Source organism: Astatotilapia calliptera, chromosome 19 (genome assembly GCF_964374335.1).
Source record: "Astatotilapia calliptera chromosome 19, fAstCal68.1, whole genome shotgun sequence".
NCBI classification, from domain to species: domain Eukaryota; kingdom Metazoa; phylum Chordata; class Actinopteri; order Cichliformes; family Cichlidae; genus Astatotilapia; species Astatotilapia calliptera.
In genome coordinates this window covers 23,605,553-23,618,940 of record NC_137440.1, presented here as the reverse complement: position 1 = coordinate 23,618,940, position 13,388 = coordinate 23,605,553, and the positions used below count along the sequence as shown (strand labels likewise).

Sequence of the window (13,388 nt, the reverse complement as noted above, 5' to 3'; positions counted from 1 at the left end):
TTCTTTATTATTAAACAGAGTGATGACTGAATAATCAAGCTGTGAATCGAGGTTTAGAGAGAAAATAATTAATTACAGACCTTTTTCATTTGATTAATTTAGAACAGGACCAAATTAATATACTTGTGAATCTAAAACTAATCTATAAAACTCTGGAGCATAACCCCCCCCCAGAAAAAAAAAAAAAAAACCCCCAGACAACTCAAGGGATGAACCACACATCTTTGTTGCAAGCTTATGGCAAAAGCACATTTGTTTCCCCCCTTTTTAGTTGATCTGAAAAGATGTCAAAGACAACATTTTACAGGCATAAAGTAGTATTTCTGCATCAAAACGATGATTACAGTGTCCTTTTCATCTTACATCATTCATTACTCTTTTATTTGGTATTTAGAGTAAAATTACAGTAAATAAGGAGAAGTATCACACAAAATGAGTATAAACAGATTTATTTGAATCTCAGACAAAATCTTGAGTAATGCATCATGCATTCTGTAAAGTACACAGCATGCAACTACGTCTTTTCATATTTCGATTCCTTCCCAGAAACAGTATAATAACGTCCTTCCAGACAATTAAAACCTATTTTAAATTTACACTTTTACTGAAGCTCGTGCGGAACACACATTCCCTGATTACAACTTAAAGTTCACATGACATTCAACATAACAGTCTTCAGTGATCCAGGAAAATCACCTGAAGCACAGTACCAGTGGAATACTATGAATCGAGTCCAGTTGGAGCACAAGGCAAAACTCGGCAGTCACAGCCAACTGGCAAGACTTGTAATCTCACCAAACCCGAAGAACAGGACGGATTCTTCTCAGGACACATCTGCGTCCCAGCTGCCATCAGACATTAACCTTCACCTGCCATTTGTATGAGCTGTCTGGGTGGGTACAGCGTGTAGTTTATTATTTTTTCATGTTTATAGTTTAAACCTCAACACTGATGCGTTTGACAGAACATGTTAGTAAATACTCAAATTGATTAAATTCACACAAAAAACCCAAATCAACGACTAAAAGGTGTAATAGGGATGAGAATCTCCAAATGTTTTTAAGGCTTTTCACCTCATTTCCTCATGTGTTTGCATTTTGAGGAGTAAGACCCTAGCTCTAGGTTTTAGAGCAAAACTAATGTTACTCCCGTGTTGCTGCAGTAGCATCACTTTGACCACTTTCAAAGAAAATCCCTCATCTTGCCGTCCGATCACTCCAGCTCCTCACAAAACTTAGACTTAACCTCGCCAACAATCGCAGTAGATCTAATGATACTATATTTAGCCATTAAGACCACAGACCTAAGCATGATGGCACTGAGCTCAGCAGCATGAATCCCCTTTGGCTGGGGATCTTTGTCGTACTCGTGAAGTTCACTCGTCATCCCGAGTTAGGCTCTTCAGTTCAGAGCGGCATGCTCCACACGGAGCTGCTGCTGGTCGTACTCTGATATGAGCTTCTTGATGTGTGCCAGTTTGTTGTGCAAGTATTCACAGCGAGCCTTGTCCTGATTGTAGTTTGGGTTGGACTGTAGTGAGGAAAGGAAAACTTGATTATTTAAAAGCGGTGGTTTAAAAAAAAAAAAAAAAAAAAAGTGGGGAGTTTTAAGAAAGTCATTACCTTTTTAATTTTCCGATACTCTTGAAGAATTTGATTTCTAACTGTCTGCCAGGGATAAATACAGAAATGAAGATTAATTTAAATCAAGTCTGTGAAAAGTTGCAAAATAATCCTTATGTGACTATAAGATCACAGAAAAACTATAATACATCACTGTTTGTCTTCATGGTTTTGTTTATTAGGCTTCAGGAACCATGACCTAACAATTTCACCCCCCCAAATGCTGGTACAGGGGCCCCATTGTGTGTGAACGTTTGATATAGGAAAAATATGACTGAATTTGCCACATATACACGTCACTGCTCACTTTAATAAGTACACCTGTTCATCTGCTCAGTCTAATGAGCCAAAAATAAATCCTTCACCCATAGTGGCAATTCTGTAGGTGAAAATGTCTTAGTCATTGGGAATCCCCAAAGTACTCTAACATCAGTTAGAGTGCTTTGGGGATTCCCAATGACTTTACAGGCCCAACTGCTTCGGGCCAACAAGTATAAAGAAGAGCATTGCTGAATGCACTTGCAGCCTTGAGGCACATGGATTATAGAAGCAGAAGACCTAACTTGTTGCCACTACAGGAAACTGAGGCTACAATTTGCGTAAGTTTAACAAATTTAGGCGACAGGTCATATTATGGTGTGGGGGATATTTTCTTGATACATTTTGGACGTCCTAGGAACAACTGAGCATCATTTAAACAATACAGCGTATTTGAGTATTGTTACTAACCATGTCCCTCCCTTTATGACCACAGTGTACCATCTTCTGATGGCTGCTTTCTGGAGAATAACACACTGTCACAGAGCTCAAACATTATCAAACTGGTTTCAGTTGTCACTGCACTTAATTCTGCTTCCGGTCACCAGATTTCAATCCAATGAAGCACCTTTGGGATATGGTGGAACGGCAGATTGACATCATGGATGTGCAACCGATAAATCTGCAGTAACCGTGTGATGCAATCCAACACGGACCAAAATCTCTGAAGAATGAAACTATGCCATGAAGAACCAAGGCTGTTCTTAAGACCAAAGGGGGTCCAACCTAGTACAAGTAAGGTGTACCTAATAAAGTGGACGGTATGTGTCTAATGACTAACTACAAACAGCAAAGAAAGATGAGAGGATGTTTATGCAAACTTCCTCCATTTAAAAAAAAAAAAAAAGAAAAATAAAGACTTTCTGTACATCTACCTTATATTTATGTGATTCATGGTGGAGTTGCTTGAGTTGTGTGTCCAAATCCATGAACTGCTGCGTCACGCTGTCAATGCGAGCGTGTAAATCTCGATACTCATTGTACTCCTTGTTAAAGTCCTGTTTGTAACTTTGTCTCTGCTCGTGGCTACAAATCACTGTGTACTTCCTGTGAAGAGGGCGGGAAAAAAGAAGAAAAGGAAATTATTGAATAAAAGTGCATTAAGACAAGTAAACAACCCCTTTTGACCATTGCAAATACTTGTTCAAATGAATGATGCTTACAATAAATAGTCTGGTGTGTCACTGTCCACTCGAAGTGCATTAGAGTCAAAAAAAATGTCAGCCGGCTCTGAAAGAAAAACAGAAACATGTCAGCTAAGTGAAAAACTAAACAAGCAGCACATGTGCTGATGAGTCAGCAGCCATTAGGCCTCACCTGTGCAGTCCAGAGAGGCTTTGCTGTTTGGATGCTCTGAGCTGGGTCTTTTTCTTTTCTCCATCCTGTCTCTCTTCTTATCCTTCTCCTTGACAAATGAATACAAATCCAAATTAGCAATGTGTCACGTCAAATGGAATAACTATTAAAAGACAAATAAGGAGCAGTTTCTCACATGGTCTCTGTGTTTGTGTTTGCGCTTCTTCTTTTTTATTGTATGTTTGGTAAGATCTGGCACCGTTAGAAGGGACGGGGGGCGATCTGAGTTATCCTGAGGGTGATCTTGTGGAATTTCGGGTTCTTTCGGGGGAGCGTGAGGTGGTTCTAACCTTTTAGCCACCTTTTCTTCCTGCTGACAGACTGCTGACAAGGAGTCAATAAGTCTCTGAGGATCAAGCGATACTCTTTGCTTGTCATCTGCTGTGATGTCCTTGTGAGCTTGTTTAGAAGGCCTCGTTTTTGACTTGTCACTGGCTGCTTTGCTGGAAAAATGGGAAATCCTGGGCTTCTTGGAGGCCAAAGGGTCAGTGTATTCCTCTGGCAGGGAATGCTTTGGACGGTGTGCTGGCGAAGAGTTGGGCGTGTCTCGCAGTGGGCTGACCTGGGCCTCAGGGACAGCGAGGAGGTTCTGTTGCGGTTGAAACAGTCGCCTGCACAGAAAACACAGGGCATCAGCTTTAATTAGCATTTCCCTGGAATCCATTCTTCTTTCTTGCATGTGCTGTACAGTGCAATGCAACAGCAGAGCCCTCCAGATAAACACATAATAATATGGTAAAAAAAAATAAATGATGCAAGTGTTAAATGTTTAAAAAGTCTAAATCAAAAGCACCACAATGCTATGCTTTTAGAAGCTGCCTTTATTTCACTCTGTGATCAAACATATCCCATAATTCCCCTGACTCTCCTTCTTGGTTAAATAGGCTTTACAGAGCCTGGAGGTGTCCAGTGGCTCATTGTCCTGTTATTTAAATAAATAAATGTCCCACTAAACAAACCAGATGGGATGACGTGTTGCTGCCAAATATGTTGTTTAAATTTTGCACTGAATCCTGAATAAGTCGCCAACACCATCACACCTCCTCCTCCATGCTACGTAGTGGGACCCACATATGCAAATACCATCCGTTCACCTTCTGCTTCAACCATACAGGCCTAATTCATGCAGTCTCCTCCGAACGGCTGATGGTGACACAGATCAGATAATTAAACTCTAAGATGTGGCCTCTTGCTAACTGAATTTATCCGCAGCACCAGAGCACTCGCTGTGAGAATAAGTTTCATCAGAGCCTTCGATCGCTGTGCAACTGCATTTGAAGAGAATTTCAAACTAAGACTGGTTTATGCAACCTGAGTGCTTCCTTCTGTATTATGAGTAACTACAACAGTTGAATAGGGATGTTTGCTGAATACGAACACCATCTCGGCACAATTCAACCAAGATGATATGAAGCTGGCATCAAGGATGATCATGAATGGCTTGGCACAAAAAAAGGGAACTGATTAATTTTTTTAAATGTCGATCGTTATCATCAGCCAAACTGTTACGGTAAACTTTCATTTTGGTTCAGTATTTCACAATCGCTGCATCTTCTGTCCAAATATGTCATTTCATACTCTCGAATTATCACAGCAGCTTAAAAAAAAAAAAAAGAAAAGAAAAACCTACATATGCAGGTCTGAACTGTTGCTGCCAGTGTAACAGTTGCTTTACATAAACATGCAAAAAGATTTTTTTGAAACTGACTCTATTTACAGAAACACAAATTTGAGAAATTACATCACTGCAGAAAAGCAACCTGTAACCCTCAAAAACACTTAGACATAATCACTGAACTCTGAAAATTTTGCCACTTTAGTGATTTACAAAGTGATGAAAATGAACTAAAATGCCAGTTATTTCCATTCCTTAAGCTTAACAAATTATAATGAAGAAACGTAGGGCCTGAGAGCTTTGCAGTAGTCATAAAGTATGAAAACAGCAGCAGGCACATCCTTATCTAAGTTACCTGACAAGGATGCGCTTGAGGAGCTGCTGGTCTCCAGAGGTGTAGCCGGGCCAGTCCTTCTGCAGCTCCTTATACAGACTGTCCTTCAGAACATATGTGCTGTCTCTACTATTAAGCTGAGCGACCTGAACACAAGCATGCACAAAAACAGGGGAGAAAAGACTTAAGACAATTGTTTTTGAGGAGTTGACTTAAGAGTTTGATTCCCAAACTGATCCATGTGTGTTCATATTCTTTACAGATTTGTCAAAGGTTGCAAAAACATAATCTTGATATTAAGGAAACCAAGAGTCACGTGCATAAAGGCAGTTTTAACACAGTCTAATGCTTGCATGTTATGTTTGTATAAAACTGGAACAGAAATACCTCCATTAGTACAGAGTCCAGCATGTTTTTGTCTCCTGCTGTCAGCCCGTCTTTCTGCAGCCTCAGGATCAACTCGGGCCTCCTGTATGGCCTTAGAGCCAGCAGGTGCATTACTCTCTCCCTGAGGGGCTTCTCTTGCAAATCACAACTGCTTCTCCTGTTTGATGCACAGGCATCTTTCTTCGGCTTGGACGCACCGACTCCCTTCTTAATGTTGCTGAGAAGAGACGAGTGTTTTGGCTTGGTGAGTCTGGCCAGAGCAGGGGCTGGGGCTCGCACTGTTACCTTCTTGCCTTCAAAGAAACAGGACATTTTTTTACATCAATGACATCAGGGGAGCACTTCCTGAGATTTCAATCATCAAAAATAACCTTGTGCTTCATTTCCTAACATGTATTGCTATTTCCAGACAGAGAAGCAAAATCAGATACTGAGGGGGAAAAGGACTTTCTTCCTGAACTTTCTCCAAAAGCAGAGATGTGGATAAACACAAAGACAAGACCTCATTTCACCTTTCAGAAACCCACATTTAGGTTACGAAGCTGCATGCACACGCATCTCAGCGAGCAAAGCCTGCTGTCTAATTTAAGAAGTAACCACATGGTTGCACAAGCCTGTTGTAAGGAAGTTTTTTTCTCTTTTTAAGGCTTCCTCTGAAATGACAGAATCAACAAAACCCATCTACATATATACGCGTATATTTATGTGCCCTTTCGGTGAAAGCAGTTGAGACTCAGGCTATAATATATCAGTTCATACGGAAATGGTTTGGTGGTTTGTTAAAAAAAAAAAGCTAAATCATTGGTTTCATCATGCACATTCATGTTTGAGGAACATGTGCAGAACGCAGTTTCTGTATGTGCATAGAGACCATGTATTCTTTAAAACCACTGTATCACATATAGAAAGTTTACAGATAGCTACACAAAAGGACAAAACATGCAGGAGAAAACAAGACAGGCCGTTACCATGTCACTGGTTACTACACATGTTGCCAAGGCAACCAATGCAATATGGCTGTCTGTGCTTATAAGCACAGAACAAATTTTTCTTCAGGCCAATCTTCTCGCTTAGCTGGAGTTATCTGTTGTATAACAGAGTACGCTCTGTGGACGTGCAAGTGTTTTCTATACTTCATACCCTGGTAGCGGCTTCCGTGTTTGATGACAATGGCCCCTCGGCTGCGCGTCTCCTCCTCGGCTTGGGCCATGCTCTGACGAGCTTTATCGTACGACTCATCTGTGGCTTTGACTGTCATCTTCTTCTGAATCACCCCGAGACATGACAGCTCCTCGGCGGCACTGAGAGGAGGAGAGAAGACAGCGTGTACAGACAGCGACCTGACAGTGCTTTAACGACTCCTTGCAAAGGTTATCCGTGTCAAATAAAAGATTGTTTCTCAGGACGCAGTTGCTTTAGGTAGTGTTCAGTTAGATGCATGCTGGACTACTTGTCTGCCTCGCCAATACATGACATTTAAATCCACTTCAGTGCATTTCTATGCTTATGCAGTCAGGAACCCTGAGTTTTCTCTGGCATTTAAAGGCAGAGAAACGTTAGCAGCAGGGTAACTTTCACACAGCAGCAGGGGGCAGAGACATTTGAAAAGATTAATACTCATTGAGGCAGTCAGTTATTTCTACATCTATAATACTAAGTAAACATATAATCATTTAACCACCTCAGACAAAACAATACAGTTAAAGCCTTACAACTCTATTTTAATCTGAAAACCCTTCCTATATCGAAACTGATGCTTTTTGCTGCCTTTACCTGGTGCTGAGCTGTTTGATGCAGTCAAAGCTTCCGTGGGGATTATCACGGGCAACATTAGTTACACCAAAGGTGAAATTCCTGACTTCATCTCTATTTTCCGAACAAGGGATGGTGATTCTCTGTAATATGAATAGGGAAAGAAGAAAAAGAGCAGATTGAGATTGAAAGATTGAGATTTATCAGCTTTAAAATGTGTTAGGATCGCTTTGTGTCAGCAGTAAGACGTCCTTCTTACCCCTTCATTTCCACTAAAACAGATGGTGGGTTGGGCCGACCAGCCCTGTGGTGGGGGGGGAAAAAAAAGAAAGAAAGAGAGAAAACATTAGATGTGTGCATCTTTAAAACCCCACAAGCATTAACATACTGACTCGTTTTCTCACAACCCTCTTTGTATGAGTGCTTCATTTGCTAACGTTGACAACGTCAAACAAATGCTTAACCTTAAACTTGTGGAGTCCAGTTATAATAGTTTCCACAAGGTTAGCAGATGCCACAAGTATAGTAAAACAAGCCCACACATATACATATAGAGCAGGGCAGTAGAGGATGTTTTGTGGTCTGCACTATTCATCTGAATGCTTCTGGTGGTTTTCTGGCTGCTAGTAGCCCATTTTCATTTTGTTTTGTGTACTGTTATTCTTCGTAATTGTGAACAGCATTTCAGAGAATTTTCCAACATCTTTTTTTCTCACAACCCCACACCAGCTTGCAAGTGAAGGTAGTATCCCTTCTTTTGCAGCGGCCCAGTAAGGGTCTGATTACAGGTCTCAAGTGCTACAGTTGGAAGATTATTTATGTATTCATTTATTTATTTATTTTTGAACAGGGTTATCGATTTAGAAAGATGTGAGCTTTCCTAATTAGCTCTTAACCTGCATAGTGCACACCAACTGTATATAAGATATAAGACAATGCTGTTGTGACATCATCCATTGGTTAGTGAGGCCCATCCCTCTCTTGCTGTCTATAAACAGCGAGGGATATGATGGAAAAACAAGGGAGATATGCCACTTTACTGTCCCTCTGGACACTTATTGAATCGTGCTGTATTGAATAAGCTGTGAAACTAGTAATTGAAACCATAAAGTTATCAGACAACCATATAATAAGGGTACAGATCAAGTGAGCAGCAGGGTCATTTTCCAATAGACTTCTAGAACTGGACTTCTTCCTGAAACTAGAAAAGTCACCTCCTGCTGGCCATTAAAATGAATGCATGTTAAGTCACTGTTAAGCTCTGTACTTGCTTCACTTTCATCACCCAGAAGCTACTTCCCCCTCCTACTTAGGAATCCGAAAGAGAAAAAGAAACCCTACACCCATTGCGTTCATATCAAGAACAAACCCAGTCCTATTAATAAACTCAGGATATTAAACAAGCATGTCAGGTATTATTTGAGTGCTCAGTTCCCATTTAAACAGATGGGTACATGCACCATTGTCTGCTCCAGGTCCTGCTGCTCCTCCATCCCCTTGCACTGGCTAAGGTCAATAAGCAGCTCCACAGATAAAAATATGATGAAACACAGTATCATCTCTCACAGGGAGCGAACTAGCCAAAGTGACACGTTTGCAGCAGGGATGGAAAGTATGTGATGACTCGATTCTGACCTTTGCATAAGTCCACCTGTTGATGAGTGCAGAGAAAGTGAGGTGGCTGCTAGTACAGAGTAAGGTGTGGAGGTGTTTTTTGGGTTTTTCTTTTTTGGTATCTGTGATCCAGCCAAGTAGGATTTGAATAGACATGCTTAAAGCTAAATAAAGAACCTAAATGCATGCTCAGAAACACTGATATATGCATATTACAGCCTGCTCCTCATCAGGTGCTTTCCCCCCTCGATCTCATCACAGCTGTATTACGCTGAAAGCGAGGACATGACATGAGCAGCGTGGTTTCCACCTTTCATCAGAAAAGCTTGTAGCTGTCATTTCTTCACTGAGGAGTTTCCTATCTGTATTAGGAGGAATTAGTGCATTGAGGAAGTGTACATGACTGTTCTCTGCTTTACACTTCCTGCAGCGTCTGATTCATTTATGATTAACTGGGTCAAATGTTTGCCTGAGTTCGTCCATCTGTCTTCTGATCTTTATGATATTCAGCAAATTAAAAAAAGAAAAATAAATCACACAAGTACTCCATGTCTTTAAATCCAATTCAGAATATCCTCCCACAACTAACCTCCCTTCCTCCCCCCTACACACACAGCCTGTCCTCCTTTTTCCTTTCTCCTCTCCTCGACCCCGGCACTGATTAGCATTCCTAGTACTTTGCCAGCAGCTTGTGAGCAGTGGGCCAGCAGCTCGTTACAAACATCAGCACACAGGGAAACGCTTCTGCGTTGTATTATGCAACATGTATTTCCATTTCATAGCTTGAAAAGGGGGGAGCTTGTAGGAGTCAACAACCGGGGAAGGTAGTGGTGAACTTCGGCCGAAATTTAAAGCACACACAAAAAACAAACCCGCGTTTAGTATCACTTCGTCTTTTCCTTTGTTAAAAAACCCAAAAATTGTTCCTTTGACAAAGTGGTACGTTAAATTTAAATGTCAGTGTACTTAACTGTAATTATTTGAAGAGAAAATACTTTAGAAAATGACCCACCTTGCCGTTTTGGAAGGTATTAATGGCTGTTGCCGCGCTGTCAGTGAGTTTTACGTGAAAAACGGAGATGTTACCGCCGCGGCTCAGTTTGCCGCTGGACAGCCCGTAACACTGGTTCTCCTTTAACGCCGACATGCCGCCGCAAATCCCGCCCTGCCAGCCTTATTCCGGACCGCACGAATCCGACATAAATAAACAAACATTGGCCAGACGGTCCGGAGAGAGAAAGAGCTGAACTGCACAGTGTGGCTGCTCCTCCGCCGCGCGCTATTCTGGAGTAGATCGCATTACGTCATGACGGCTGAAGTCAGAGCACATTTTATTGGCCCACCGACATAAATAAACCATTACGTAGGGCTTTACGTAACCACCTCTACTGTTTTTTTCTACTTCCCCTCTCACTATGCTAATTCTCTTTCTTTGGCATGATGAGGGTACTTTGCACAGTGAGTGCGAGGACACAGGTGATTTTGTTTCAGCGATTTATAAACGGCTGGATGGAGATTTATCTGAGCGAAATACTGATACAAGTATTATTAATTTACGCTGATTTTTTGGGTACTTTTTTACATGTCAAGAATAAAAGGGTGTGAGCAAGACAAACCTAATATTTTAAGCAATGATTGCTATCCATATAGAATAAACAATGTGTTTAGAAATGAGGAAGTTAGGATGTCTGGTTAGCACGTTTGTGCACAGCTATAGAGAGGAAGTAGGTTTTCTCTAACCACCTTTTCTTTTAAACTACATTACAATTTGAGTACAATTTGACTAACTGACAACTACTCTGTTGTAAAAGCGGACTACACATTAAAGTTCCAGTATATTAAAACAAATCTAACCACAACTCTCAGCTTAGATTAAACAAAAATGGGATGCAAAATGGTCACAAGCCATTACATGATATTCCTAATATATGACAACATTAAAAATATCATGTGTTTATGGCGACCATTAACAAAACGTGTGCTTTGCCTGTGTTGTGCATGTAAAAGTTAATCTTAAATCTACATCCACCTGTGGAATCAGACAGACTAAGAGATCTGTGATGTATACTCAGGTTAGTGGCGACAGCAGTACAAGTGTTGAGACATCTCTCATTTCTTAATAGTCTGCGTCCAAGGAGCCAGACTTTCTTGTAATTTAAAAAAAAAAATTGGCTTGAGCAATATTTCATCAGGCTCTCTGTAGGTCTTTTAAATGTTTTCATCAGACATTGGCTGCTTTTTCACTGATTTTCAGTCCATTCCTTGCACCTGATCATTTTCTGATGAATGTTTATGTTTGTTCTTGTTTGTTAAGCTGCTTAACACTGACCTTCGAATCATTCAAGTATAAAAAAAGGCACCTAACTCAAGGGACGGACTGCTGTTGTGACGACACGTAACAGACATCTTAGCAAAGAACCAATTTTACATTATATCTTTAGACACTTGTCTCTAGCCGCCTGTTGCAAAACAGAATTTGTGCAATTTTTTTGGGCTGAATCACCGCTACAATGCTCACAATTACAACTCTAAGTGATGCATTTAAATTTTTTGACTAGTAACATCAAGATATAAATGTGGCACCATGTGACAGTTCAACACGTGCTGAAATATAATGCAGAGTGGCTCTGAGGGAATCTACATTCTCAGCTTTTCTTGGTGGATTTTGTCGCTGCTGAGTCACACATATAGAGATAATTTAGTCTTCTGTGTTTGTCTTTTTCCAGCTGTGAGAGACCCAGTGAAACAATTCCAGAAACCAAATGCTTCCCAGCAAATTTTAACAAGATAATGTTGTATTTTTAGGTGTTAATAATTACAATCTTAATGATTTAATTTTGCCTATTTTAGTTAGATGTGGTGGACATGTATCACTGGAATTTCCCTTGAAGGGCTTATTTAGGAGGTGGTTGTCATTTCACATTGGTGTAACCATGACAAAATGATGTTACTAGGTACTCATTCAAAATGTGCCTCTTCAGAATGCTGCAGCATGAGTGAGTGTTGAAGTCATTCCCAGCAGGAGGAATGGGGTGTGTCAGGCGATGCAATGACTCAATAACACTGCATTTTGGACTGCAATCCATATATATGTATCTAAATGGATATTAAATGCTCAAGCTGATATTTCACATTGTTTTGCACACAGCTTGTCACACACACAGATGAAGTTTTCATTTAACATATGCACCTTTGGGAAAGTGAGCCAGCTGACATTTACTATAGATAGCACCCCAAAAAACTTTGACAGATAATACGTTTGCATACAGTTCAAAACCAGCCTGTTGCTCTATTACATCTCTGTAGATAGAAGACAAGATCTTTAAGGATTTTGCATGCTGAGATAACCTTTTCAAAAAGGGAGATGATTGCTGCTTTTTGAGGCTCTACTGTGTAGTAAAGCTTTTAGCCCTCAATACTAAAAATAATGTAAATACCATAAGACACAGTGCTGCTTGTTTCACACTGCCTTATAAACATGTTATACATGCTGCTTTTGCTCCGGGCTAAATCTGTTTGCTTGACCTAATTGTGGTTTGGCCCAAGTACACAACCGGTGTGCAATTTTCTGAAATGTTTATCTACTGTCTCTTCCTCCTTCTTTCTCTCATTCAAATCAAAAGTATGTACACAAAAATGAAAGTACACACACTTTCATTCATAACATTTTATGTGTCGGGACATAAAAATACAATTTTACCTTCGGCAGGTCGGATCAACTACATAACACAACAAGTAATTATATATTTAACAAAAATTCAGCCACTTTGCAGGAGCAGTATACAAAAACTAAATGTAAACACCAGCCAGGTGCTGCTAATCAAATGCACTCGATTATCCAATCATCAGTAAGTGTGAGCACCTCTATTATATCCAGATTCTTTCTGATTTATAGTCTTAGCTCTCACCAGTTTTATTTGACACAGTTTGATTAACTGAATTCATTTGTATTTCAATCAAAAGTTCAGTATTGGAAGCAGTATTACACCCATCTGCATTTTCATACACTCTCCTTCATATTTGAGGTTTTATATATCAACATATCTTAAAATTAGCTAAATACAATCTCGTATGAACAACAAATTACATTTTATTTTACATGTAAAATATAAAAATATAGTACAACTTTACTGCTTCTACAGGAATTAAGAGGGTAGGTTGTGAGCGTCTCTATAAAAAAAAGCAGAAGTCATTGCTTTGAAGAAGCAGTTGTTGCTGCCTGTCAGTCTGGGAAAGGTTACAAAGTTTTCAATTTGAAAGATTATTCACAAAATATTCAAGATAACTGTATCACCCTGAGAGGGAATGTCCCGACCTGACCGAATTGACCTTGAGGACAGATTGTGTAATACTCAAAGAAACTGCAAAAATACAAAGAACTACATCTCAG

At 40.1% G+C, this 13,388-nt stretch overlaps 1 protein-coding gene across 1 annotated transcript; it reads right to left on the bottom strand.

The window, feature by feature from the left end:
- Positions 1–433: 433 nt before the first annotated feature.
- Positions 434–10,282, bottom strand: LOC113012340 (RNA polymerase II elongation factor ELL-like). The gene is made up of 12 exons (XM_026152468.2): positions 10,011–10,282; positions 7,644–7,688; positions 7,406–7,527; positions 6,773–6,933; positions 5,633–5,925; positions 5,267–5,391; positions 3,433–3,907; positions 3,258–3,345; positions 3,104–3,170; positions 2,816–2,987; positions 1,623–1,667; positions 434–1,530 (listed from the first exon to the last, which is right to left on the bottom strand). The coding sequence occupies exons 1-12, from the start codon at positions 10,143–10,145 to the stop codon at positions 1,402–1,404; spliced, it is 1,857 nt and encodes a 618-aa protein (XP_026008253.2). The 5' UTR covers positions 10,146–10,282; the 3' UTR covers positions 434–1,401.
- Between the last annotated feature and the right edge of the window lie 3,106 nt (positions 10,283–13,388).

Bases quoted from the DNA above. Each gene is read 5' to 3' on its own strand.
- LOC113012340 (XM_026152468.2), bottom strand. From the start codon at position 10,145: ATGTCGGCGTTAAAGGAGAACCAGTGTTACGGGCTGTCCAGCGGCAAA. The intron at 7,689-10,010 runs GTGGGTCATTTT...CCCCCACCACAG, and splicing joins ATACCTTCCAAAACGGCAAG to GGCTGGTCGGCCCAACCCAC. The intron at 3,908-5,266 runs GTAACTTAGATA...TTTTCTGTGCAG, and splicing joins CTCAAGCGCATCCTTGTCAG to GCGACTGTTTCAACCGCAAC.